At 37.3% G+C, this 27,451-nt stretch overlaps 1 protein-coding gene and 1 non-coding gene across 6 annotated transcripts in view; one reads left to right on the top strand and one right to left on the bottom strand.

Moving 5' to 3' along the window:
- Positions 1-27,451, bottom strand: part of C6H4orf47 (chromosome 6 C4orf47 homolog) — a 45,262-nt gene that overhangs the window by 1,506 nt on the left and 16,305 nt on the right. For 2 of the 5 annotated variants that reach the window (XM_043973020.1, XM_043973021.1), the window contains exons 3-7: positions 25,092-25,311; positions 12,099-12,236; positions 11,927-12,002; positions 6,014-6,193; positions 2,586-2,755 (exon numbers count right to left, since the gene is read on the bottom strand). In XM_043973020.1, the coding sequence (XP_043828955.1) occupies positions 2,586-2,755; positions 6,014-6,193; positions 11,927-12,002; positions 12,099-12,236; positions 25,092-25,311 (784 nt within the window). Of the gene's footprint in view, positions 1-2,585; positions 2,756-6,013; positions 6,194-11,926; positions 12,003-12,098; positions 12,237-25,091; positions 25,312-27,451 lie in introns of those variants that run through there. The other 3 variants (XM_043973025.1, XM_043973024.1, XM_043973022.1) reach the window with 3 other exon arrangements.
- Positions 24,483-24,561, top strand: LOC122733162. The gene has a single exon (XR_006353754.1). It is a non-coding gene; the product is annotated as a small nucleolar RNA U2-19 (small nucleolar RNA).

The raw sequence follows: 27,451 nt of genomic DNA, 5'->3' as shown, positions 1-27,451 counted from the left end.
ATAAGAAAAGGAGTAAGAGCCATGGGCAAAAGTTGCAAAGACACAGATTTCAGCTTGATATGAAACAAAACACCCTAAAATTCAAATGAGAATAAATTGCTTTGGGAGAGACTGGGTTCATGCCAAGGATGTGCTGGTAAATGTTTAACAACAAGCTATCTCTAAAAAAAGAAGCTATGATACATTTGGTTTTAGCTTTAGTTCTGACATTAAATTTACAAGGTGATATCACACACAGGATTATAGATTTGGGGCTGAAAGGGACTTTAGAAACCATATGTAGTCCAGTGCTCTTCATTCTATAGTTCAAGAAACTCAGGTGCATGGAGATTAAATAACTTGTCTGAGATCACACAGGTATTAAGAATCAAGGAAGGATTCGAATCCAAGCCCTCTTTGTATTCATACTTAGTTCTCTACCCTTTCTTCTACATTCTTTCTTTTGGACATCTTTGAAAAGTATGAGTTCCTTGATGCCTTGTTGCCACTGCCATATTGGTCTCATTAGATAGTTTTATTTTCTTTGTGCTTGTGTTATTCTGTTCTTGAAAAATCTGCCTTCCCTCTTGAGCTCTCTTTCCCTGTCAAGGTCAAGGCACATGCCCCCTTTGCCATCCCAATAATAATGGCTAACATTTTCACAGCACTTCAGAGTTCACAAAACACTTGACTGTGGTCTCATTTAATCCACACAGCAACCCTGTCTAGCACATGATGCAGGTATTATTAATCTCCTCTTGATCAAGAAACTGGAGCGGAGAGGTTAAGTGATTTGTTTAGAGCCATTGAGCTAATGCATTTCAGGGGCATGATTTGAATTCAGATCTCTCCTGACTTCCAAGTTCAGTATTTTGTCCCCATTCCATATTGCTTCTCTAATCTATCACAAGCTAAAATGGCATGGTTACTTCCTCCTCAGATGACATTATGATGATTTTGGTGGTGCTATTCAGTTGTTTCTGCCATGTCTGATTCTTTGTGACCCCATCTGGGATTTTCTTGGCAGAGATACTAGGGTGGTTTGCCATTTCCTTCTCCATCTCATTTTACAGATGAGAAACTGAGGCAAACATGGTTAAGTGACTTGCTCAGGGTCCACAGTGAATAAGTGTCTGTGGCCAGATTTGAACTCAGGAAGATGAGTCTTCCTGACTCCACCTAGCTGCCTCCACTCCATATGAGAGAAGGGGTATCTTTATGGTGTAGTAGAAAGAGATTTGGAGTGCCCTTGGGGAAATTCCACCTCCTCAGGCCTCTATTTCTTCATCAATAAAACCAGAAATCTGGACTAGATGACTCTAAGGGAGGGCCCTTTTGATTTTAAATCTTATGAGTCTATAAAACAAACAGGTAGAAAGAGGGAAGGAGATAGATCATGTAACTTCTTGAAGGATAGCTTCCACAAAATTCAGAAAGGAGCCTTCTGAATCTAATTTAGATTTTGAACACCTAAGAACCTACCTCTTTGTTTTGTTAAACGTTCTACACGTTAAGTTGATTTTTTAAAAAATCTAACCATGAAGAGATGAAAAGTATCTCGAATAAGCCTATCTCTAATGCTATGTTTTCACAGAAAATTATTACAGAGGTACAGATTGAAAATGCAATTTTGTGCTTTTCATGTTATCCATGACTGAATTTCCTGGAACAAAACTCAATGCTAGCATGTGAATGGTAATTATACTTTGACTAGCTACAGAAAGCATTTACCTAGTGACAATAAAGTACTTTTACTTTGCCTTGAAATTGTGGCTAGGTCAGAAGAATAGTTTAATATAATGAACTTAATCTTATCCAATGGAGGATTCCAAGACACTGAATAAATCTAACTTTTGTAGGGGGTAAAGTGAAAGAATGGATATTCTAAAGTAGCAAACATCTATCACCCATCTTTTCAGCAAAAGAGAGGGAAAATAATCATAAGAGACTACACAACATAAACATTCTGAGGAAATCTTACAAACAATTTAGTGTGAACTACAAGTTAAATTTCCACTCAAGTCCTCTTCTGTGCTCTGTCACAACACAGAAGGAACCCTAGGTTATCGAAGGGTATGTGGCAGTGGAAGTGGAACCTCTCACAGAATCTATCAAGCTGGGAAGGTTTTCCAATAGGGCCCTAGCAAATGAGGACTTGTCTGCTTTCCAAGCATTAGTATAGCTAAGTTTAGAGATGCTTATATATAACCAGGGTGGTGATACAGAGGTGAATTGTTTGCCTGAGTATATTCTGAAGATGGTCTGTCTACTAAGTTTTAAGAAGAATGAATTCTGCATGGGTACCCAAATCAATTACATTAGAGATGAAGTAAGTATTGAGGCAACTATGACTTAAAAAGTTCTACAAAATGACACAGTCAGGGCACAATAGACAGAGGAGTCATGAAGACGTAGATTCAAGTCCCTCCTCTGATTCCTATGTAAATTCACTTGACTTCTCATTGCCCCAAATTTTTAAACTGAAAAGTGGTAGAGCAGGGGCTAATCTCATGAGTAGAGTATGTTTTCTTGCCCAGAGTTCTACCAATTAAGCCACAGGAACAATCAAAAAGAAGCCAAAGCAAAAAATGAAAAGCTATACTTACTTTTTGACATTGGCAGACATTATACTTGAAACTGGCCGGGTCTTTGGTCCACTGCTTGGATGAAAAATCCTGTCTGTTTTAGCAACAACTTTATCTGTAACTTTTTTCCCATATTGGTCATTGGTATATGGAGGGAAAGGGTCGAATGTTCCTGCTTTCATACCACCTGCCTATGAATAAAAGTTTTTGATATAAAAACATTTTACAAATGTCTGTCTGGAATGCAATTTTTCTTATACATAGCCTGGGCACACGGAATAGAATTAAGGTGCCTCACCAAATGACTAGTGATAATAACTTTATTAACAGCTGCGTTATAAACTCATTCCTTTTGGTCAAGGAATTAGAGCTCAGGAAGTGCACTATTAAAATATTTCTCTGACACTTCAATAGATCTAGGATCTCACTAATGTGAGTACTACCTCCAAGGGTAGAGACTGCAAACCACTAATGCCTTCTCATCCTGTGGGAATCTGATCCATAGCTTTCCCTTATTCCTCCATAGAATCTGGCATACTTCATCTAGATCTCTTGACATTGCCTGAATAGAAGTGTAGCACATGGGAAGGGAACGAGCATTTATTAAACACTCATGTTCCAGGTCCTGTGCTAAGCACTCTATGTTCTCATCTCTTGTGCTGTCTGTCACCCTTTTTTCTTACTGGGTGACTGGGCTATCTGTTTTTTGGGTCATGGCCTATTTTTGACAATGTTCTTTATGCCTTTCTTGGTAATAAGCTGCAGCGTATTCACAACCTACCATGCAGCTACTCCACTGCCCTAGGGGCGACTCACAATTTTAATTCTTTGGGGGCCATAGCATTCCATGACTAACAGACTGAGGGAGGGAGGGAGGGAGGAAGGAAGGAAGGAAGGAAGGAAGGAAGGAAGGAAGGAAGGAAGGAAGGAAGGAAGGAAGGAAGGAAGGAAGGAAGGAAGGAAGCAAGCAAGCAAAGAAGGAAAGGAAGGAAAGGAAAGGAAGGAAGGAAGGAAGGAAGGAAGGAAGGAAGGAAGGAAGGAAGGAAGGAAGGAAGGAAGGAAGGAAGGAAGGAAGGAAGGAAGGAAGGAAGGAAGGAAGGAAGTTCTCGTTTCAGAGAGACGCCTGAAGTAATTAAGAGCACTGTGTAATTTCCCAAATGAAATGCAGCATGGTTTTCTCCTCCTGTTCAATTTTATACCTAGTTTATTGTCCATGTACAATATCAGTCCAAGGTATAAGTACCATATATTATGGACCATTCCTATGAGTTATCAATCCATTTATATATTAGGGTCTGAATAACAGGCATTCTTTGTTCAGTTGTTTCTTGTGTGTATGTATAGCCAGGCTAAATTTATTTAATTTAGGAAGCTCTGCAATATTCCAGTGGGAAAATGCTAGATTTGCAGTTAAAGGACCTTAGTTCAAATCCTGTCTTTGTCACATATAACCTCTGTGACCTCAGACAAGACACGAGACCTCTCTCTCTAGGCCTTGGTTTTCTCATCTGAAAAATTAAGGAGTTGGTTTAGCTGAGCTCCTTCAGCTCTAAAGCTGTGAGCTTGGGTGAGCTCTGATTTGTAAACAGCAGCATCCTGAGGGCCTCATCATCTCTTCCATCTGAACACTACTGTCCAGGGTGGTAGCAAACATTCATAAACACATTTTTCATGGGTCTACCCCTAACTGAAGGATTTGTTGAGCAAAGTAATCTCTATTGCTATATCTTTTAAGGAATCTTGAATGATTTTTAATCAGTGTTGCCCTTGGCAACTATACCTTTCAACTTGGCACAGAAATCAAATGTATACTGCCTAGGGTAGTTTATAAGCTTTTTTGGTATCTGTCATGACAGCTGATAATCAGGTAAACTTCCTAAGGAAATGATGAGAATCTATTTCAATATCTGTCTTTTTTTTCATCCGTATCAATAGCTTGTGTATGTAGGTCTGTCTATAGACGGTATACTCTCTTATTTTGATTTTCTTCTCATTTGGTTTCTACATTATCAACCAATAAAGTCCTGTCAGAATATAATATAATCAATTGCACTTTTTGGATGGTATTTTGTCCTTGCCTTTCTGACTCTCTTTTTTGCATAAAGTATTCATGATATGTAGGTGTGAGGTCTCTCATATAGTACATTAGCCTTTGGTCTCTCTCATCTCTCACTCCCAAATAATGTTGTACAATATATTTGTCACCATCATTCCCCTGGCCTAACTTTGCAATGAAGTAATTATTACAATGTATATGGATTTAATTTGGAAAATCTTTTTGAGTTCTTCCCAGAATTTCTCTTATTTCCTTATTCTCCTCTACAGGTGCTGGCACATAAGCTACAATTATTTTCATGGTAACTTTTTTGCACATATTTATCATGGCCACTGTAATACAAAATGACCAAGAATCGCACGAAATGTTTCTTTTTGCCTTTGGATATACAATAAAACCAACTCAGCCAATTTCTTCATTTGCCTAAGAACCATTGTGCTGTCTTTCCATTTAGGAAAACTTCCTTTTGTCTCCTGGTTTCAAAAATTATGAGAATGGGGGGCAGCTAGGTGGTGCAGTGGATAAAGCACCAGCCCTGGATTCAGGAGGACCTGAGTTCAAATCTGACCTCAGACACTTGACACTTACTAGCTGTGTGACCCTGGACAAGTCACTGAACCCTCATTGCCCCACAAATAAAAAGAAAACAAATTGTGAGAATGTCGTGGTAGATATGGTTTAGGTGCAAATATTTGTAGGGCTATGGACTAAACCAGGTATCTCAGATTTCATTGGTACTGGGGATTTCCTGGTGAGGAAACTCCCTCTCGCAAAGCAGATTGGTACCTTCTCCTGCAAATTGTAGTCTTAGACAAATGTATTTTGGCCAGAAGGGTAAAAGCTAGGTCCAGAAATACAGGGGGGAAACGGTGCTATAGGAAATGGCTTATGGGACACACGGTATGCATGCAGAGATTTGGAGTATATGAATGCTAAAAAGGAAAGAGGGGATAGAACAAAAGTAGAAAGTAAAGGAGACAAATTTCATCTACTAATTATAAGTCAATCTAAACATATGCCATTACCTGTGCAAATAACTGAATTTTTCACTCACTGAATTGGCCATATTGGCTTCACTGTATAAAGTCACTGAGGAAATTCTATGAGATCATAAGATCAAAGAAGTAGAGGTGGAAGGAGTCTTAAGAGATCATTGAGTTCAGTCCCTTTATGATAATTCGGTCCTACTGACTAATTTAATCTGATGTTCTTTCCCTGATAATGAAATCAACATGATAGCTTTGCTGCAGAAATATTTGGTCTGGTTATGAATCAATTTTCTAAAACTATACCAAATTTCTTCCACCCCAACCATCTCTTTTGAATTCTACCTGCTGCAGTAATATCTAACCCATTTGTTATTTTTCCTCAATTGGCTTACCCATAAATTTACCTTTTTAGGAGGAGAAGGCGGTTTAAAAGGTGTTGCAATTGATTTTAACCGCTCTGGTTTCTTAAGTGGTGGCAAAGTTTTATCAAAGATGTAAGGATTACTGTCAAAATAATCTCTTGGAAAGAGATTTAACTTGAAAGGTGTTCCTTTAATCAACCGATGATGATCGTCGATCTCTTTCTATAAATTAAGTGGTGGTAAAAGTTAATAAATTTGTAATTTCCCATCATAAATTACTGAAATCAGAATAAAAACACCTTGTATTAAAAATTAAGTAGAAGTGTTTTGTTTTGTTTGTTTGTTTTTACAAGATAACTTAATAAAAAACTTCCTGAAAGTCTAGACCAGATATCTCAGAGCATGGTTCAGGGACCTCTCAGGGTCCCCACAATGTCAAAACTGTTTTCAGAAAACTATTATTATAATGTTAGGACATTTTAATTTTTAATATAGCAAATCTCCACAGCTATAATGCATAAACAATAGCTGGGGTAGGGCTCCTCAGTAATTTTTTAAAATATAAAAAATAAATAAAACGTTTGAGATCTACTTATCTAAAATAGTTGAAAGGACCTCAGAGTCCAATGAGTTCAATTTTTATCTGAGCAGTAATTCTCTCAAAAATATCAATGATGAGAGTGGCTAAACAAGCCATGGTATATGATGGTGATGGATTATTACTGTGCTATAAAGAATGACAAGCAGGATGATTTCAGAAAGGCCTGGGGGGCAGCTAGGTGGTGCAGTGGATGGAGCACTGGCCCGGGATTCAGGAGGCCCTGAGTTCAAATCCGGCCTCAGACACTTGACACTTACTAGCTGTGTGACCCTGGGCAAGTCACGTAACCCCCATTGCCCTGCAAAAAATTAAAAAGAAAAATTTGAAAAAAAAAAAAAAAGGCCTGGAAAGACTTACATGAACTGATGTATAGTGAAGAGAACCAGAACATTGTACACAATAACAGCAATATTATTTTATGAAGAACTGTGAATGACTTAGCTATTCTCAATAATACAATGATCTAAGACAATCCCAAAAGACCAATGAGGAAGCATACTATCCCCCTCCAGAGAAAGAACTGATATTGAATGAACACAGACTGAAGCATGCTATTATTGTTCACTTTCTTTCATTTTTTCTTTTATTCAAGTCTTCTTATACAAAATGACTAATGTGATAAAACTTGACATATTTGCATATGTACAACCTATATCTGATTGCTTACTGCCTCAGGAGCCAGGAGGGGAGGGATAGAAATCTTTACTCCAGCACCTTTAAAGTGTTATAGGGAAATCCTTGCTGTGCTTTGAAAGTGTCTGATTGTTTTTCCCTGTATAAAGCTGATCTCTGTGTCCCTAAAACTTCCATCCACTGATTCTAGCTCTGCCCTCTAGGGAGGGTATGACAACCACATCTACTCTCTTTTCCACCTGACTTGAAGAGAGAGCTACAATGTTCAAGGGCCTAACAAAATTTCAGGGTTGGAAGGAAGCTCAGTAACTACGTGGTCCAAGGCCTACCTAAAAGCTTGTGTGCTCCCTGCGTGTACCTGTCTTTGCTTGAAGACCTCCGAAGAAGGGGCAGCCCATTGCACTCTTGGATAGCTCTGAGGTGTTAGGAAATTTCTCCTTATATCAAACCTAATTTTGTCTCTTTGCAAGTTCTACACATTTTTCCTAGTTGTGCCCTCCTGAGTAAGAGCAGAACAAACCTAATCATTCTTCTACATGACCGTTCGTCAGCTCTCAATTCTCTCCCGAAGTCTTCTCTTCTTCAGGCTAAAAATTCCATCTCCTTGACTTGAGGCTTTGTACTGTCCTGGTTATTCTTTAGACACCCCCCGTCATAGCAATGGCCTTCGTAAAATGTCACCCAGACACTAATCCACTGTTGCTCGATTTGTAAAAAGATCCTACCATTCTATAGAACAATTTGGAACTCTGCCCAAAGGGCTATAGAACTGGGCATACCCTTTGATCCAACAATAGCACTGCTAGTTTTATATCCCAAAAACATCCCCCAAAAGAGAAAAAGACCTGTGGGTACAAAAATATTTATAGCAGCTCTTTTTGTGGTGACTAAGAATTGGACATTAAAGGGCAGCTAGGTGGTGCGGTGGATAGAGCACCAGCCCTGGATTCAGGAGGCCCTGAGTTCAAATCTGACCTCGGACACTTAACACATACTAGCTGTGTGACCCTGGGCAAGTCACTTAACCCTCACTGCCCCGCCAAAAAAACAAAAAACAAACAAAAAAGATTGGACATTAAAGGAATGCCCATCAACTGGGGAATGGCTAAACAAGCTGTGGTATATGATGGTGATGGAATATTATTGTGCTATAAGAAATGACAAGCAGGATGATTTCAGAAAGGTCTTGAAAGACTTTTATGAACTGATGTATAGTAAAGTGAGCAGAACCAAGAGAACGTCATGCAGAAACAGCAATGTTGTTTGATGAATTGTGAATGACAACTGTTCTCAGCAATACAATGATCCAAGACAATCGCAAAGGACTATTGAGGAAACATACTATCCACCTCCAAAGAAAGAACTGATATTGATGGAACACAGACTGAAGAATGCTATTTTTCACTTTCTTTTTTTCCTTTTCTTCAAGTTTTCTTATACAAAATGACTAATATGGTAATGTTTTACATAATCGTACATGTATAACCCATATCTGATTGCTTACTGCCTCAGGGACAGGGAAGGGGAGGGAGGAAAGGAGAGAGAAAAATTGGAACCCAAAACTATAAATAAAAATGGTTATTATTAAATCAGTAATAGTAATAATAAATAAAGTCATCCAAACCTGAACACAGCACTCCAGATGTGATTAACCAGGGTAGAATACAAAAGGACCTCCTTATTCCTGGATGCTTGCCTCAATGCAGTTTAAGATTACATGAGTTTTCCAACTGTCATATTACCCTTTTGACTCAAATTGAGCTTTGCACTCAACTAAAACACCCATAATCTCTTTCAGCTGAAATGCTGTCTAGCCATGACTTCCACATCCTGTCCTGAAGTACATTTTTAACTCAATCTAAGATTCAACATTTCTCTCCTTTAAATTCCATCTTAATTAGATCCAGTCCATCATTCTAGCCCGTAAAGATCTTTCTGGATCACAAGGTAGTTATCCAATTGCATGCTATCCCTCTCAACTCTGAATCATTAGCAAAGTTGGTAACAATATCAGTTACGCTTTCATCTTATTCAATGACAAAAAAATGCTGACAAAGATAAAGCCTTGTGGCACTTCACTAGACTTCTCCCTCTGGACTGGTATTTTTCTATTAATCTCTACAAGAAGCTTCCTTCTTTTGCGGAACTGCTCAGTCAGTTCTGAATCCATCTCCATTTAGGAGGTGAATATTATTTCTCCATTTTGACTACTGGAGTAACGTGAAAATCTGTTAAATGCTTCACTGAAATCTAGGTATAACGTGCCTACAGCAATATCTTTTTTGATTCTGACAAAGAAAAGGAAATTAGGTTAGTCTGGCATGACTTGTTGTCTACGGTTCAGATGCGATCTGGCTGGGCACCTACTAGGGATGTGATAGGCAGCCTCTCAAGATCTGTCAGACGTTAAGACCACTATCTACTCCTGGTGATTCGTAAGGGGAAAAATGATACTACCATGAGGAATAGGGAAACCACTGCTAAATGTCGTGAAGCAAGAATAGAGGGTGTTAAGGGCATCCGTGGTATTTTCATCACACTTCTAACTGTAGATGGAGGATTCAGGAGAGAGAGGGACTAGTTTGTGAAATTAACAGAAGGTTAATAAGGTATTGTCTGGGCGGGGCGTGGGGGGATTGAGGATTTTTGCTCTGATAAGCCCCCATGGCACTTTGTACTGTTTCCTAGAACAGCAGTTCTTCATTAGAAAATAACAATTTTTTCCCTATGAACTTCATTAGAAAATAACAATTTTTTTCCTATGAACTTCAAAGACCCCCTGAACTCTATTCATTGACCTCTTTGCAGTCTGTGAACCCCAGGGTGAATACCCTTGTCCTATGGTTTACCCTATTCTGCTTCGTATTATACCCATTTTTCCACATCTTATCTCCACTACTAGATCCTAATTACAAGAAAGTAGGGATTATGTTCTATGTTTCTTTTTTTATTCCTCCATAACATCTAGCATGGAGAAAGCACAAAAAATATTAATGAATGGATTAAATGAATGAATATGCCTATTTAAGGATTCATTGGTTTCTGAACTTGATTAAAGGGTTCTAAGTAGATGAAGATGGAACATCTGAACTGTAGACAACAAAGATATGGGAACTCAGGCTCAATTGTGATCATCAGAATAACGATGATGTTAAGAAAAAATAGAATTACTATTGTATGACATTTAGCAAAGTCAGACTGTAAAACTAAAAAAAAAATGCTTGCTATGGGGAGACTAAAGCACATTGAGTCCTTTTGAATTCAGTAATGAAAAGCATTAATTAAGCCACTAATAGAATTGCATTTATGGATATAATAGTGTATTGTAATCCTAAGGAACACTTTGGGGCTACTCTCAGTAGAGAGAGCCCTGGACCTAGAGTCAGGAAGACCTGAGTTCAAATCTGGCCACAAACACTTACAAGCTGTATGACCCTGGGCAATTCCCTTCACCTCTGTCTGGCTCAGTCTCAAGTATAAAATGGGGATAATGGTAGCACCCACTTGCCAGGCTTCTTATGGAATCAAATAAAGTGATATTTGTATAGAGTTTATCACAGTGCCTGGCACATAGTAGGTGCTTAGTATAAGCTTGTTCCCTTCCCCACTTTGTAGGAAAATGATATCTAAACATTATGGTTCATCTGTGGTATAAAAAGAGATGTGACTGATCCTCCCATGGTCAGTCAGATCTGCCAGAGATCCTTGGGACAGCTTGTGCCCCAAACACCAATGTGTCTTGCTACCTTTCCCTGTTCTCACAGCGATGTTCTGTGAGCACTCCTGGAGTGCTGTACATCTTACAGAGGGTTCTGTGCAGCTCAAGTCAGAGGCAACTCTGCATGCCCATCAGCGCAATGACAAGGTGGTCCATTCTGAATGGCCCTCATGGTGGGCGAAGCGCCACCCTCTCATTCATAGACCTGGAAGGCTCCCTGCCAGCGGTCCTATTTCTGAAAAAGGGCCATTATAGTTTCAAAACGGAATCTAATAGGATATATGCTAACATCATGACTGTAGCATATTCTTATGACCAGACATTAAACTGGCAAGTGTTTCTCCCACCTCTCTTTTCCATGGATATCATCTCTTCTACCCTTGTCACTCCTACATACAATAGTGGTAGCAACCGCCTGAGCTTCTTTGATAGCTCCTAAATAGGTGTGGACAGAGGTGGGCCAAATCTGGGGATGGGGGAGGAGGTGACACAGGAGTGACAGGACCAGTTCTGGGTAAGAGGGCTCACAGTGGAGCTAGAAAGTTTCAGGTATAGCATGGAGCAAAATCAGATCCTTTGAAAGGATGGAAAAAATAAGGCGTCTATGAGGATCAGAGGGGGCAAAGGATTTTAGGGGCAGAAAGGACCCAAAAGATCATCTAAGTCGAGTCTCTCAATTGACATATGAGAAAACTTAGGCCCAGAAAAGGACCTTTAAGGTCACACAGGAGCCAATGGCAGAGCCAGGGCTGGAAGGCAGACCTTTTCATCTAATTGTACCTGTTGGCTGAAAATGAGCTACAAGGGGAGAAGGGTTGGGCTTTGGTTTTTGCATAACTGGATACCCATCAGTCAATGAGAAGTGATATATTATTGTCCAAGGACACACAGATGGACATTAAGTCGTATCTACAAGATATAATTTACAAGAGCAAAATACTGTGCTGATATGAGGCTAAACAAGACACATGTGGGAGAAGGGGAGTTTTCCTAAAAAATTTACCTGAAGATTTACTTTTGCTGTGTCGTAGATATCAACGGAGTGCGAGAGCTGTTTACCTATGGTAATGTTTGCATAGCTATGGAAGAAAAATTAGTAACAGTAATTGAGGTTATTCTAATTTTGTGAACATTATATACAGTAAAAGCTTAAGGATTAATATTAAATATCTTACCCATAGCCAGTCCCTTTCTTTCCTGGGTTTGTGTACAAATTCTTTCCAGGAGCAATATATTTGTCTTTGGGTTTTACTTGGGCACTGAAGAATGGAACTGGGCCACCTATTGTCCCAAAGTAGCTGCCCAATCCACATCTTAAACATAATAAAACAAGAACATTAAGTCAGATATATGCAAAGAAATGTACTTTTCTAATTTTCAGAAAGATGGATAAGCCAGGGCAGCTAGGTGACGCAGTGGATAAGCACTGGCCCTGGATTCAGGAGAACCTGAATTCAAATTTGGTCTCAGACACTCAACACTTAACTAGCTGTGTGACCCTGGGCAAGTCACCTAACCCCCACTGCCCTGCAAAAAAACTCAAAAAACAAAAAAGATGGATAAGCCCTTGGATAGTTGATAATACTGAAATGTTTAATTCTGTTTCCCCCTTTAGTAAGTTTTCAAATGAAGGATTATAAGATATTAGATGTTTTACTGTGCTTGTTTAAAATATTGCACACAAAATATTCATAATTCCCTAGGAAGTTAACATGGTTCTTATTCATAGCACTAACACAAAAGTCTTTAAAGCAAAATAGCACAGAAAAATCAAAAAGAGCTGCAATCTATTTTCTAGCATGATGTTCTGTGCATTCACTCACCAATGTAAGTGCCATCAGAAAAAGTTGAACAAATTGTACCTGTCTACTCAACAGAACTTATCAATGATATCATTCACTCATGTTTGAACCGCTGTTGTCATCTTTGACTCTTCCTTCTCACTTTAAATGCCCTGTTGTTTGGTTACCAAGCCCCAGTGATTCTATGCTAGCAATATTCTCATATCTGCCCATTCCACTTTATTTCATAAGAACATTACCCTAAAGCAGGCTCTTGTTACTACTCTGTAAATTATTACAATGAACATTCCTGCCTTTAATCTGTCCTTCACTCCACTGCCAGACCGAAGTCTCTTCTTATCTCAAAAGTCTTTAGGGGCTCCTTCCTTCTACCTGTCAAGTAAGGTTTAAACTCCTTTGCATGATACTTGAAGGCCCTTGGAAATTCAGATTCTAGCTTTCTTGCCTGATCTTTTACACACACACACACACACACACACACACACACACACACACACACACACACACACGAGTTTTAAGCTTTTATTTTAAACTTTTCTGTTTTTTATAAAACACACTTCTGGATGGCCCCTCCTTTGTCAGAAAGAAAGTTAGACAAAAACAAAGGCGACCCATGTGAGAACACTGAGGCTGTCAGAGGTGAAGAGACTTGCTTAGAGTCCCATAGCTAGTAAGTGTCTGAGGCCAGATTTAAGCTCAGATCTTCCTGACTTCATGCCCAGCACTCTCTCCACTGAGCCCTCTGGCTGCCGTTCATTGTAGTGCTGTCCCAGAAGGAAGAAAATGAACATCAGCTATTGGAGTTATACCTTCATTCAGCAATTGCAATGGCATCAGGGGAGAAGAAGAGGAAGGCAGAAGAGGAAGGCAGACCAGAAGGAGAAAAGCCAAGGCAAGGGGCAGTGGCTATCAGAGCAGTATTTTTCCTAGGGCACGGTCCTCTTCTCAGGAGGGATGCCATGATCATAGTTTCTTCCCTCCATCCTCTGCTTGAAACAGTACAAGTGTGACGGGCAGGCAAGTTTAACACGATCCCTCCTCCGAGGGTACCACTTTGACCCTCTGTCTCAGACTTGTAGTTATACAAACCTCCTTAAGGTCTAGAAAGTGAGTGAAGTGCTGTGGATTCTTCTGGCCCCTGGGCCTACCAATCTACAAGACATTCCTAGATTCCATATACATCTTCAACTACTCCCCAGGTCTCTTAAGCACCTGTGAAGGTCAGATATAAATGTTGTTCCAGCCCTGCTCACAAGCCAGGACACATGATTATCACCATCTCCACCACCGCCAACCACCATCATCATCACTGATAGTAGGCCACAGGATTTCTCTCACCACGAGAATGATGCAGTCACCAATTTGGTTGCTTTCCTGACAGGGTAACCATGAGGAGGTTTCAAGTGACCAGCTAGACCTAGTCCCTAAATGTGAGTGGTTTAGTTGCAAGGGCAGAAAACAGGACAGAGAAACAGCAGAAGTGAAGAACACAGCCTGTAAGCGAGGACTTGTCTAGGATAAACACACTGAATTTTTAAAACCTACTTCTGATGTGGGCAGCCATTCTTACCAGTTCTTTCAATGAAAGCTGATACAAAATTATAAGGTTTGTTCCAGGGTTTAACTTCCTGAGACATCTCAAACTAGTCGTCAATAGCTCCCTGTCTACTGGCTGCTCCAAACATTCCTATGTCCACCCCACCCTCAAAAAACCTTCACTTGATCCATCCATCCATCCATCCATCCATCCATCCCCACTAACCATTGTCCTAGATCTCTTTTCCCCTTTGTGACTAAGTTCCTTGGGGAGTCCATCTATACAATGGGCATCTACCTCCTTTCTTCTCACTCTCTTAACTCTCTGCAGTCTGGTTTGCAACCTCATCTTTCAGCTTTCAGTGCCTTCTCTATTCTTGCAATTGCCAGAACTAATAGCCTTTTCTCAGTCATTCTTCTTGACCTTTCTGCAGTTTGTCAATCACCCTCTTCTTTATGATACTATGATTCTTCTATGGATCTTTGTGACACGGTTCTCTCTGGCTCTTCCTATCTCACTACTCTTTCCCAGTCTCCTTTACTGAATCTTGATTCAGGCTATGCTCTAGGCTCTGTCCTGGGCCCTCTTCCCTTCTCCCTCTATACCATTTCACTTGGTGATCTTATCGGTTCCAAGAGTTTCAATGATCAGATCTGTGCAGATCTCCTTGTCCACTCCTAACCTCTCCTGACCTCCAAACTTACACCTTAAGGATGCCAGGTGGCACACTGGATAGAGTGCTGAGCCTGGATTTAGAAAAACCTGAGTTCAAATCATGGCAGGCAGCTTTGACAAGAAACAAAAAAATTCAACAAACACGAAAGCCACAAGCAAAGAAACACTTGTCTTTGGTTCTTCAGTATTCACATACATATACATTGTAATTCAACTGATTAGTCATTTTAATCTATTAATCACCTAATCATTAATCCTTCATTAGTGTGGGTATTTCCTCCTTTGGTGCAATGGCAACTCATACACACTTTCTCATACTGTAAAATTTTTTAATAATATTTTTTCACAGATTCTACATTGAAGATCTACACCCAGCAGCCTGGCTATCTCTAGGGAATTCTCCTCCTATTTGGACCTGGCACAAGTCATCCTCCATGGCAATGACACACACCTTTAGAGAGCATCCATCTCCTAATCTATGCCTTACTTGACATCAAGAATGCAAGATCGCTGAACAATATCTTTTTTTTTTTTTTTTAGTGAGGCAATTGGGGTTAAGTGACTTGCCCAGGGTCACACAGCTAGTAAGTGTTAAGTGTCTGAGGCCGGATTTGAACTCAGGTACTCCTGACTCCAGGGCCAGTGCTCTATCCACTGCGCCATCTAGCTGCCCCGCTGAACAATAGCTTGATGGTTGAATTTCTCAAGGAACCATATTCAGTTTTATCATGCAGGCAAGATTCTTGGTTGGAGGAGAGCCTTTCAGGTTGTGCTTTGCTTTCGAGTAACAAATAGTGGCATCTTTTCTCCTATGTACCTTTCAGTTAGTGGTGTGACTGTAAAAAATATAGTCTGTGGTAGAGAATCATTTGTAAGGCCTAGCTTTTCCCTTCCATTTTTAAGGATACCATCAATATACACATAGATTATCTTCATAAAGATGAGAAGGTGGGCATATAGGTAAGAAGTTATTGATATTGGGCAGCTAGGTGGCACAGTTGGATAAAGCACTGTCTCTGGATTCAGGAGGACCCGAGTTCAAATCCAGCTTCAGACACTTGCCACTTACTAGCTGTGTGATCTTGGGCAAGTCACTTAACCTCATTGCCCCACCCCCCAAAAAGTTATTGATGTTCTAATAGTTTTTAGGTATTGATACAGTCTTTTTCCATTCTATTATCTTCCCCTCCCTGGGACATCACTTACAGCAGGCTCTCTATGCTTTCAAGATTATGTCGCTTCTAGCATGGATTTCCTCAGGATACACTTGGTCTGGTCCAGCTGCTCTATCCAAATTTGTCTTCCTTGGTGCCGTTTCCATTTCAACATACATAGCCCATCAGGGACTGAGATATTAAGGCCCAAATGTGGTGATTTCTTGGCCAACAATGATGAACAAAATTCATTATAGAAATGCTGACAAACGTGTTGCATCTAATATCTTTGTTGTATTCCTGTCATTTTCCTGTTTGAATGCTCTTGGGATGATGTGATTCATGCAAATCTCACACCAAGCTTTCACTAGACTAAAAAAAAACACCAACTTCCATTGCTTTTGCTATTTTGTAAGGCAATGTGGCTTTCATCTTTCACTGTCCTCCTTCATAGTATTTTACAAATGTTTTGTATTCAGAGATACCATATTGCCATAACATAGTTTTGTTTTCAGTTTCTATCTGTGATTTCACTGGTATAGGGGGTTATAGCACAGTAATCCCTTCCATTTATTTCATTTGCCTCTAGATTTTCAAAGTTGCTTACGGTGCTGAGAAGTTAAAGGACTTTGCCTTACAACACATATCTAGTTTTAGTAAGAAACAGGACTTAAACCTAGGTCTTCCTGACTCTAAGGCCAGTTCGTTGTTCACTCTGCCATGTTGCCTTTTATAAATATCTGTAACAAAATGACAAATACTGGAGGAGATGTGGAAAAGTTGGGACATTGATACACTGTTGGTGGAACTGTAAACTAATTCAATTGTTTTGGACAGCAATCCGGAATTATGTTCAAAGAGTTATAAAACTCTGACCCAGCAATACCCGGCAATTAGGTCTGTTTCCCAAGATGTTCAGGGAAAAAGGAAAAGAAACTATATGTTCCAAAATATTTATAGCAGCTCTCTTTGTGGTGGCAAAGAACTGGAAATTGAGAAGATGCCCATCAACTGGGGAATGGCTGAACAAGTTGTCATATATGATTGTAATGAAATATTGCTGCATTATAAGAAATGATGTGCTAGCTGATTTTAGAAAAATATGGATAGACTTGCATGAAATAATGAAAAGTGAAATGAGCAGAACCAAAAGAACACTGTATACAGTAATAGTAATATTGTTCAAAGAATAATTGTGAACAACCAAGTTATACTGAGTACTACAAATACTCAAATCAACTACCAGAAAAAGAGATGCTATCTACCTCTAGAGAAAGAGCTGATAAATAGAAGTATACCTAGTATGGTTTTACATAAATCTGTGTCAAATGGTGGCCTTCTCTAGTGTGGGGTGGGGAGGGAGATAGCTCATAAATTAAAATGCAACAAAAATTTAATAAAAAATAAATATCTTTAACAATATAAAAATCCATAAGCTAAATATTCTTTAAAAAATCATTACTATATCTATTCATGATTGTATAGCACAAATACACTTTTCATGGCTGCTCATTGGGGCAATTTACAAGAATGCTATAAAATGCAAACAAATATTCCCCTTTAATATTTTCAAATCTCTATGTTCATATTTTCATGAGAAAACATTTAATAAATAGTAAACAAGATGGCAAGTGCCTGAAGTAGAGAAAGTCATTGGGACTGAAAAAAAACAAAAACAGGATGCTATAAGAGTCATTGATACATATATAGACTTAGAGAATAATCACAGGGGAAGGGGATACCAAAGAAGACTCTAAGGCAGGGGCCAAAGTTACTGTAGCAGGAAGGAAAGTATGCTGGCGATGGACAGTAGCAACGAAGGATTGGGAGAGGACAAATCTATGGTCAGAAGGTCAAAGGCAAAGCAAAGATTTGGTTTTGAGAGGGGCTAGGAAGTAGAGTACACCACCAAAGCCTGTGAAAAAGGAAATGGGTAAAGAACTCCTAGCATAGAAGAGGATAGCTAGAGGTATGGAATCCTCAGGGAATGAATGACAGATTGCAGTTAATGTAAAGAAGTAGAAATGTAGACATAACTGAGTTCTATATTATGCAGATTTCTTTTATTGTACTTTTCAACTTGGTGAATAATAGTGTCTTCCATAATGTGAATTTTGTCACTTTTCTATAAATCTAAAAAGGAAAAATTATAGTAATGTTATCTCTGTTTTTAAGCTTATTTCTTCTCAGAGGCTTAAAAATAAGCCATAGAAAGTTTACATCTAATACAGGAGCAATTCACAACAGTTAACACAAGAGGTCAGTATTCACAACAGTAACTTCATCAGTTCCCATGTGTTCAACAGTATATACACATGTTTGTGTTTATATATATATATATATATATATATATATATATATATACACACACACATATATGTATATATAAAAATCTATTATCCATTCATTCATCCCTCTAGCTATTTACATTCAGCCTTAACCTTTCTCCTGACTGTTAGTCTCCTATCATCAAGCCTCTTAGACAACTCTACATTCACAAGGACATATATGACCCATTTCAGATAAGTCAATTTACATTACTCCCTGTGTTTTTACATGAAAAATATAAAATTTGTATAAATTACTTAAACCTTTTATTTATATATACACATATATAATCTTTGCCTTAAATATTTCTGATAAAAAACTTGGCATGCAAACCCATAAGAAACTGACACAAATTTAAAAGACTAAGATCCATTATATAAAAACATATATATATATATGTATATGTATAATTCCCTACATTCTTATATATAAAAAGAGAATGGGGTATGTACAAAGAAAGGTGGTATGGTACAATGAAATGAGTATAGAGTCATAGACCAGAACCTTGACCCCAGTCAGAATGATGAAGTCAGGAAAAACATCAGGTAAGTAAATGTATTTCTCTTTGTTTTTGTTTTGTAGACCATCTTTTTGGACCCTTGATTCTGAATGGTCCAGATTCCATTTATCATACTATGTCCCTGGGTAGAACTGAATCTTTGATCTTGATTTGGCTACAATAAGTATTCCCGGCGGACTTTTTTGTTTTGTTTTTAAATGCAAGCCCAAATTGTATGTTAGGTAGCATTTTTTTTTTTTTTTTGGCCATCTTCAAGAACCCTCTACAACCTCTTAGGTATGCATTCATCAATAGATATTCTTATTCACTCTCCTATTTCTCTAAAAAAAACATTCTAAACTTAGTACTGATTAAAAAAATTCAAAGACACAAACAAAAATTGTAAAAGACTATACATAAAACTACCAATTCCATTGTTTAGGTTTGCAGTCTCTATTGTCTTTGACAGAGTTGCAAAAAAAGTGCTATTTGTATCTTTCTAAGCTATTTTTCTCTGGTGGATTTCCCCCAGATTTTGTTGTTGCTGCTATCAAAGTATTTGTATATTTCTTTGTGTTATTACATGTGTCAGTTCTCATGACAGAATAGTATTCTCTTACATTTCTGTGCCAAAATTTATTTATCTACTCCCCACAGATTAGGCATATGAATTGTTTTCAGTTTTTTTCTTATTACAAATAAAGCTGCTATGAATATCCTTGTATAGGTTGATATTTTTTCCTGTCAACAGTGTCTCCTAAGTATAATTCTAATAATGAAATTACTGAATCAAAGAGATGCACAATTTTATAAATCATATCATATAATGCAGTATTATTTTCCAAAAGGATCACATAAATTCACAATGTACTTGTGTCTCTACAGCCATACTAATATTGAATTTCATCATTTTGCCTCTTTGCACATTTAAGGAAGTGTCTTAGAATAGTTTTCATTTTCTCTCTGTCAGATCAGTGGAGAATTTGAGCAGTTTTCAGGTGGTTATTCATAATTATATTTCTTCTTTCAAGTAATGTCCAACTGAAACATTTCTTTACTTATCCATTGGAAAATGGGCCTTATTCTTATGAACTTACATCAATTTCTTATGGGTTTTGCATGTTAAGTTTTTATGAGAAATATTTAAGGTAAATTTTTTTTGCAATGTTTTATTCCTTTTTTGATATAATTTTGTACTATTCTGTAAAGGGCATTTATTTCTATATAATCTAATCAATCATTTTGTCACCTATAATTTCTTCTGTTTGTTAGATAATTATTTTCCTCCACTTCACTAAAGTGACAGGTAAACCATTCCATTTCCTCTAATAGTTCATGATTTTTCTTTTTTTTTCTTTTTTTGCAGGGCAATGAGGGTTAAGTGACTTACCCAGGTTCATACAGCTAGTAAGTGTCAAGTGTCTGAGACCGTATTTGAACGGTCTTCCTGAATCCAGGGCCAGCGCTTTATCCACTGCACCACCTAGCTGCCCGCCATGATTTTTTAAAGTATTGAAATCATTGATACATTTGGAATTTATTATGGTATATGGTGAGAGAAGATAATATAGAAGACAAAAGGCCAGCCTTGGTATCAGGAAGATCTGGGTCCAAGTTTTGCCTCTGATAAGCTGTGTAACCATGGGACTGTCACTCACCATCTCGGTACTTCAGGTACTCCCTAAGGTTATATAGAACAGTTGCCCCAAAAAATAACAAAACCTAATTTGGGAGACATGCTCTCCAATTTTCCCCAAAGTTTAACTGAATAATGATTCCTTTCCCAGCTTTATGATATTGGATTTATGAAACACTATTGAAGCCTCTGGTTGAAATTCTAGATTGCTCCACTGATCTAGTTTATCACTTTTAGAAATCCAGTACCTGATTATTTATATGTAATAACTTACATATGATAATTGCCACTTTGCAGAATAATCTGAGATCCGGTAGTATAAGTCCTAATTTTCCCTGTTAAATTTCAGGCCCTTGGTTAGGTGCTGGGAATATAAGACAATGCTTAACTGCAAAAGTCTATTTTGGACAGAGCAGAGAGGAGGAAGCATTGGTGGTAGACAGTTTTCTCGCAAATGTTAAAAGACCTAATGGGGTGATGATAGCAATGGGATGGATGGGATCAAGTGAGGGTTTTTGGAGGATGGGGGAAATGTGGGCATAGTTGTACATAGTAAAGAAGCAGCCAACAGAAAAGAAGAAACTGAAAATGAGTAAGAGGGTGGAAATGATGGAAGGGGAAACCTGTTGGAGAAGACAGGATAGAATAGGATCATTGTGTGTGTAGAAGGGGTTGCTTTTACAAAGAGTAGGACCATCTCTTCTTAGTGGGGGGGGACGAAGATGAAGGAGAAGATAGGAGCAAAAGGCATCTGGGTGACGAGATGAGGAAGAAGCGAGTACAGAAAGCTCTCTATGAATGGCCTCAATTTTTTTTTTCCAAGAAAAACAGGAAAGGTCCTTAGCTGAAAAGCATTAGAGAAATGGGAAATCATGGGAAATTTGAGGAGGGATGAAAAGGTTTGGAATTGCTGTGATGAGATAGTGAGTTAATAGTTCTTATTTAGTTGTTTCAGTTCCATTATCTCTTCACAGTGGATATATAACATTCCAACTTGCACTCTTATTTTTATAGAAAACACTGCCAAAAATTAAGATTTTAACCTATGCTTTTCTTCTAGTCCACCTGTAAATGTATCTCCTTGTTGCTGTTCTTTTCAAAATTAACTATTATGTATCTGGAGTTCAACCCTCTTGAAGTCTTGTACATTATACTTGTAATCTGTCCCTTGTTTCAATATTCCCAGGAAATTTTGCAATTTCCCAAAATATTCTTCCTGATTTTCAGAAAATATGGTCATTCTCAATTGTTTTTTCTTTGCACTTCCTAGGAATTACTTTTGTCACTTTTTTGTCCAATTACTGAGCTGCTTATTTTTCCTTCTTCCTATGTTCCTTCTCCTATTTTGCTGCTCAATAAAATAATTTCATAGCATATTTTATTTGTATTTTACATTAATATTTCTCAACTGTTGGATTTCATCATCTTGTCTTGATATTACTTAATTGCACCAATTCCTTATTTCACCTCATGCTTTTTTGCTAATTTCATGTCTTTTTTAAAGTTCCATTTTGTTCTAATAAAATTCTAGCTTTGTTTCTAATTCTACTGTTGATATTCTTTCCATGTGTTGGGGGTTTTCCCCTGAAATATTTTCCTTAGCTTCTTTAAATACATAAATTTTACTTTTCCATTTTCCCCAGGTTTTTCTTTGGTTTGCTTTCTTTTTTAAGGTTATTTTTAATTTACTTTTAAGAATTTCTTGCATTTTTGCTTCTTTTTGCCAATTTCTACTTCTGTTTTTTAGGGAAATATTAAGGAGATAAATTCCCTTATAACTTCTCATTCTATGATCTGCCTGAGATTCTCCCTTATTCATAAAAGTCTTTTCTGATTTGTTGAATAGGACTGATATATTAATAACTTACTTAAGTGGGTTTTTTAAAGTTTCTATACTACTATAAATTGAAATTACAGGTAATAAGTACTTTTCTAAAATGTATCATATTATACAGTAATATAGGAAAAAATGTAGAAATCAGCAAAATACCTATTTAGGAAAAAAAGGCATCAAGTTGATCAGGAGGAACAGAATATGTAAATCTGAATTTTCATCTGAAGAAAAAGTAAAATGGCTTACAAACTAAAGATTAATAAAGAAAATAGAAAATTCAAATTAATCTTGAACGTGGTGGAATAGAGAAAGATAACAGGTGACATATTATAACCAAAGAAAAGAAAACTTGTTCTAGTCAGTTCTCATGAATAAAGTATCCAAACCACAAAAATATAGACTAATGATGGAGAGGAGAAATGAAATGTTTATGATAAATTAATATAAAATCTCAATGATCATGTTAGTTTCAATATTTTCAAGTATAATAATAACTAGCAAAGCAAAACTAAATCTAGTTTTTTTCATAGTATAAGCATAACCCAGTTTATATTTTCTGAATGATCCTAATTTTAGAATTAATACAGACCAAATGTAAAAGCAGCTAGGTGGCACAGTGGATAGAGTGCCAGGCCGGGAGTGAGAAAGATTCATCTTCCTGAGTTCAAATGTAGCCTCACACCCTTACTAGCTGTGACCCTGAGCTTAACTGTGTTTGCCTCAGTTTCCTCATCTGTAAAATGAGCTTAAGAAGGAAATGGCAAACCACTCTAGTATCTTTGCAAAGAAGAGTCAGACACGACTGAAACAAATGAACATGAACACAAATGTAATAGAATGAAAGTACTGGTACATCAGTTATATCGCATCCATAGTTTTGAAGATCATTTGGTACAGTCCCCCTCATTTTACTTATGAGGAAACTGAGGGCCAGAGAAATAAATGACTACCAAGACCACATAGGTAGTAGTGATAGAACTAGTATCTGAATGCAAACCCCATCCCCAAATCCAGCTCACTTTCTATAGCATCACACTGTCACCACTGTTGTAGGTTTATGAATCAAAGGTTAAACGTAAATTACTTTTTAATTTTGTTTTTAAGTGAGGCAATTGGGGTTAAGTGACTTGCCCAAGGTCACACAGCTAGTAAGTGTTAAGTGTCTGAGGCCAGATTTGAACTCAGGTACTCCTGACTCCAGGGCCAGTGCTCTATCCACTGTGCCACCTAGCTGCCCTGTAAATTACTTTTTGAACAAATAGTTTTCCCAGATAAAATAAGTGTTTAAAAAATTTTAATAGAATTGTTATTATAAAAGACACTACATTTTGAAATAAATTGTTTGCCAGAAAAAGTTTATTTTTCTTTCCCCTTAATAATTATTTTTTAATTTAAAAAAACTTTAATAAACTATAAAGAGATGAAAGAGGGCAAGTAATTTTCTTTTCCAATAATTTGATTTTTACAAAATTCCAAAACCACCTCATTGGTTTTGTGATGCTAAATTATCCACACTGACAAAAGGTGGAGCCATGTGAAATATAATCCAAATATGATTACTACTTTGAGTTGTTTTACACACACAGAATGGGTGTAATTCATGTCCAAATGACCTTCTTTCAAGGGTACTGAGCAAAAGGGCGATATTAGGTTAAACTTAGAAATTTTTTTGTGATTAATTGAGTTTTCTGGATTCCTAGATATTCATCTCCTATTTTACAATTAAGTCAAATGCAACTAACAGATGTCAGATTAGCTTTGCATGGCTATAGAGCTGAAGGGGGAGGAGAAATTCACCAGTAGCTTTTTAAGCCTCCCTAAGATATACTCTCTTTTCAACTGTCTTTTTTTCCCCTTAAGATTCAACTGCTTCCTCTTGGTCTTACTCTAGAAACAGGCCACCTCTGGGGGCAGCTAGGTGGCACAGTGGATAACTAGCCTTGGATTCAGGAGGACCTGAGTTCAAATCTGACTTCAGACACTTTTCACATACTAGCTGTGTGACCCTGGACAAGTCACTTAACCCCCGTTGCCCCAGAAAAAAGAAAAAAATAAAGAAACAGGCCACCTCTGAGATCTACTCTCGTTGAGGTAGATGAGGGATGTAAAATAGTCAAATATGAACATCAAGAGACCTTTTGATCTTTGTGGTACATGATCTGTGTTTCTGAGAAGCAAAAGAAGTTAGAATGGTGTGTGGGGAGTGTGTGAGAATGCAGGTAAAGGGGGACAAGTGAGAATGGGAGACTTATAGAGAGAAGAGTGTGTGTACATAAGGTTTTTCAATCCTGTGCAGAAAATAACTTTTCTGATGACCTTTTAATTGTGAAGGTTTCTATACTTGAACTGAGCCCCCCCCCCGCCCCAAAAGGATACCTCAAGTCTGTCTATTTACACATAGCAATTATCTGGATAGTTCAAACCCGAATCTATCCAAATTTTTGATGTTTGAATTGCTTAGATAACGAGGAGAAAGGATGAGTCTGAGTTCCTGATTATTCAAACTGTTTCCCTGTCCAGTCTATTAAGATGTATTTCATTTGGACTGATATAAACCTGGAATCAATAAACTGCAAAAATAAAATTAATTTAAGAATTACATGTAGGAACAAAAAATACACAAATAAATATTAGGAAAAGAATAACTAAGAGAAATATATATATACAAAATTTAATTTAAGATTTTTTTTCTCTAACACTTACGCTTTTTTTTCTCCATTACTGGGAAGGAAGGGTTTGCTTATGTTTTTTTTGGCTTCTTGTAACATATATCGCCTTCTTACTTGATTCAGACTTACGTAGCCCTCACCTTCAAATATCCTTAAAAACTGAGGCTCAAAGAAACCTTGTTGTAGAGCTGACATCATTTTACTACCGCCAGGAAGCATCTGTCTATTTTTGCCAGCAGTTTCATTAAAAGGTCCTTTAAAAGGAAGTTACAACATATTAATTATATACTTAATGGCAATTTAATTTTTTTAATTCACAAACAGTAAAAGATTATAAACTTAAAAATCAGATTCAGAACATTGGTACTTTTAACCTTTAGAAAGTGTTAGAAATGGACATGATTAGAAGTAGTTATCTGAGAATTAAGTATTATAGAATGAATGACCCTAAGACCAAAGAAGCTCTCATCAACAAACCTAACATACAAAGGCTCTGATAGAAAGGTATCTTTTTAGAGGTGAAAGATTGTTGGAGGTCATAGTCTAATCCAAAGCTTTTAAACTGTGAGTCTCTACCCCATGTGGGGTCGGGTATCTGAATGTGGGGGTTGGGAAAAGTCTGGCAAAAGTAAAAAGTTTCTGAACGTGAAATCACCAAAGATTAATTCAAAACCCAACACAAGATGTTTCTGGCAGTACTTGCCCATGCAACTTCACTACAGCCTTGGTTCTGAATGCACAATATGTGCACTTTGCAATGTGCATGGTGTCACACCACACAACAACAATGAACGCTGCCCAAAACACCTTGGCTCAGATTCAAGATTATGTATGTTATGAATTACAGTGTTTTTGCTGTACATAGAAACTTTTCTGCTTTTACAGAAACATAATAGTTTAATTATGGAAAATAAAGATATTTAATATTTTACTACCATCATTCTGAGCAATATATCAAATTAGTCTATCTTTGGATTGCATGATGTTAGAATGTTTGATTTTTGAAATTGCTGTTATCTCCTCCTTTTACAGAAACATTAATTGCTTAACTGAAGCAAGACAAATGCCCTTTAATAATATTATTCCAACATCACTGCTGTATGTGTAAGTGTAAACATCAATTTTTTAAATTAAGCACAAATATAATTTCACAAAGCTAGTATTTATTTGAGAAATTTTTAGTAATATTTATATTTTATGACAGAAATATTTTTTGGTTAGAAGTGGCTAAATTTAGACAGAAGAGGTAAAAATACTGGTGACAATGTGGCAGAATCTTTGCTACCCAGTTGTAGTACACCTAAATTGACAAAAAAAAAAAAAGAAAGAAAGAAAAAGAAAATATGTTGAATCATTTTTGCAATGTGATTTACTTCTAATAATGATGATGGTGTAGAAAAACCTCTTTGCTTAATTTGTAATGAAGTTTTGGCTGTGAAGAGCATGAAACTAGCCAAACTAAAACGACACCCTAATACCAAGCACGCAGCATACTGCAATCAATCAAAGGAATATTTTGAACAATTTTTTAAATCTTCAAATAAAGAAAAATGTTTTGAGAAATTTGTTACCATCAATGAAAAGCATTTACTTGCATCTTATGAAATTTCTTAGTTAACTGCAAAAACTAAAAAGCCCTATGCAACAGAAGATCTCACGTTAACTGCTGTCATTAAAATGTCAGAAATAGTTCATGGGAAAAAGTATGGGGGTTTGGGAGAGATAGTTTAAGCTGTCAAGCATTTTGGTAATTTGAAAAGTCATAATATAAACTTTTGGAATTTTTTTTCGAAATAAAATGAACTCCTTTGGAAGCAAAAAAAAAAAGTATGGGGATGAAATTCATAAAATTCCTTTATCAAATGACACTCTTTCCAAAGGAATTTCTGAAATTAGGAATGACCAATTCTGGCAGCTTATTATCAAGCTTAAGGGCAGCCCAAAGTTTGAAATTCAGTCAGATGAAATAACTGATATTTCTAATATGGCACAGTTGTTACTTTATATAAGATATGTTTATGAAGGAAGCACACATGAGGAATTATTCTTTTGTTGCCCTTTGGAAGGACATACAAGAGGGTAAGATATATATCTTAAAGTCAATTAATTTTTCACAAATGAAGGTTTACAGTGGAAAAATTGCATTGGAGTCTGTACAGAAGGTAGGCGCTGGGGCAATGATGGGTAAGAATGTTGGATTTGTTGCAAAAGTTAAAGCTTGTGGGGCAGCTCAGTGGCACAGTGGATAAAGCACTGGCCCTGGATTCAGGAGAACCTGAGTTCAAATCTGGCCTCAAACACTTGACATTTACTAGCTGTGTTATCCTGGGCAAATCACTTAACCCTCATTGCCCCACTCCCCGCTCCCCAAAAAAATTAAAGCTTGTGACAGTG

Source organism: Dromiciops gliroides, chromosome 6, assembly GCF_019393635.1.
Source record: "Dromiciops gliroides isolate mDroGli1 chromosome 6, mDroGli1.pri, whole genome shotgun sequence".
NCBI classification, from domain to species: domain Eukaryota; kingdom Metazoa; phylum Chordata; class Mammalia; order Microbiotheria; family Microbiotheriidae; genus Dromiciops; species Dromiciops gliroides.
The sequence above is the reverse complement of the archived record's forward strand: the minus strand, read 5'-3'. Positions and strand labels throughout refer to the sequence as shown.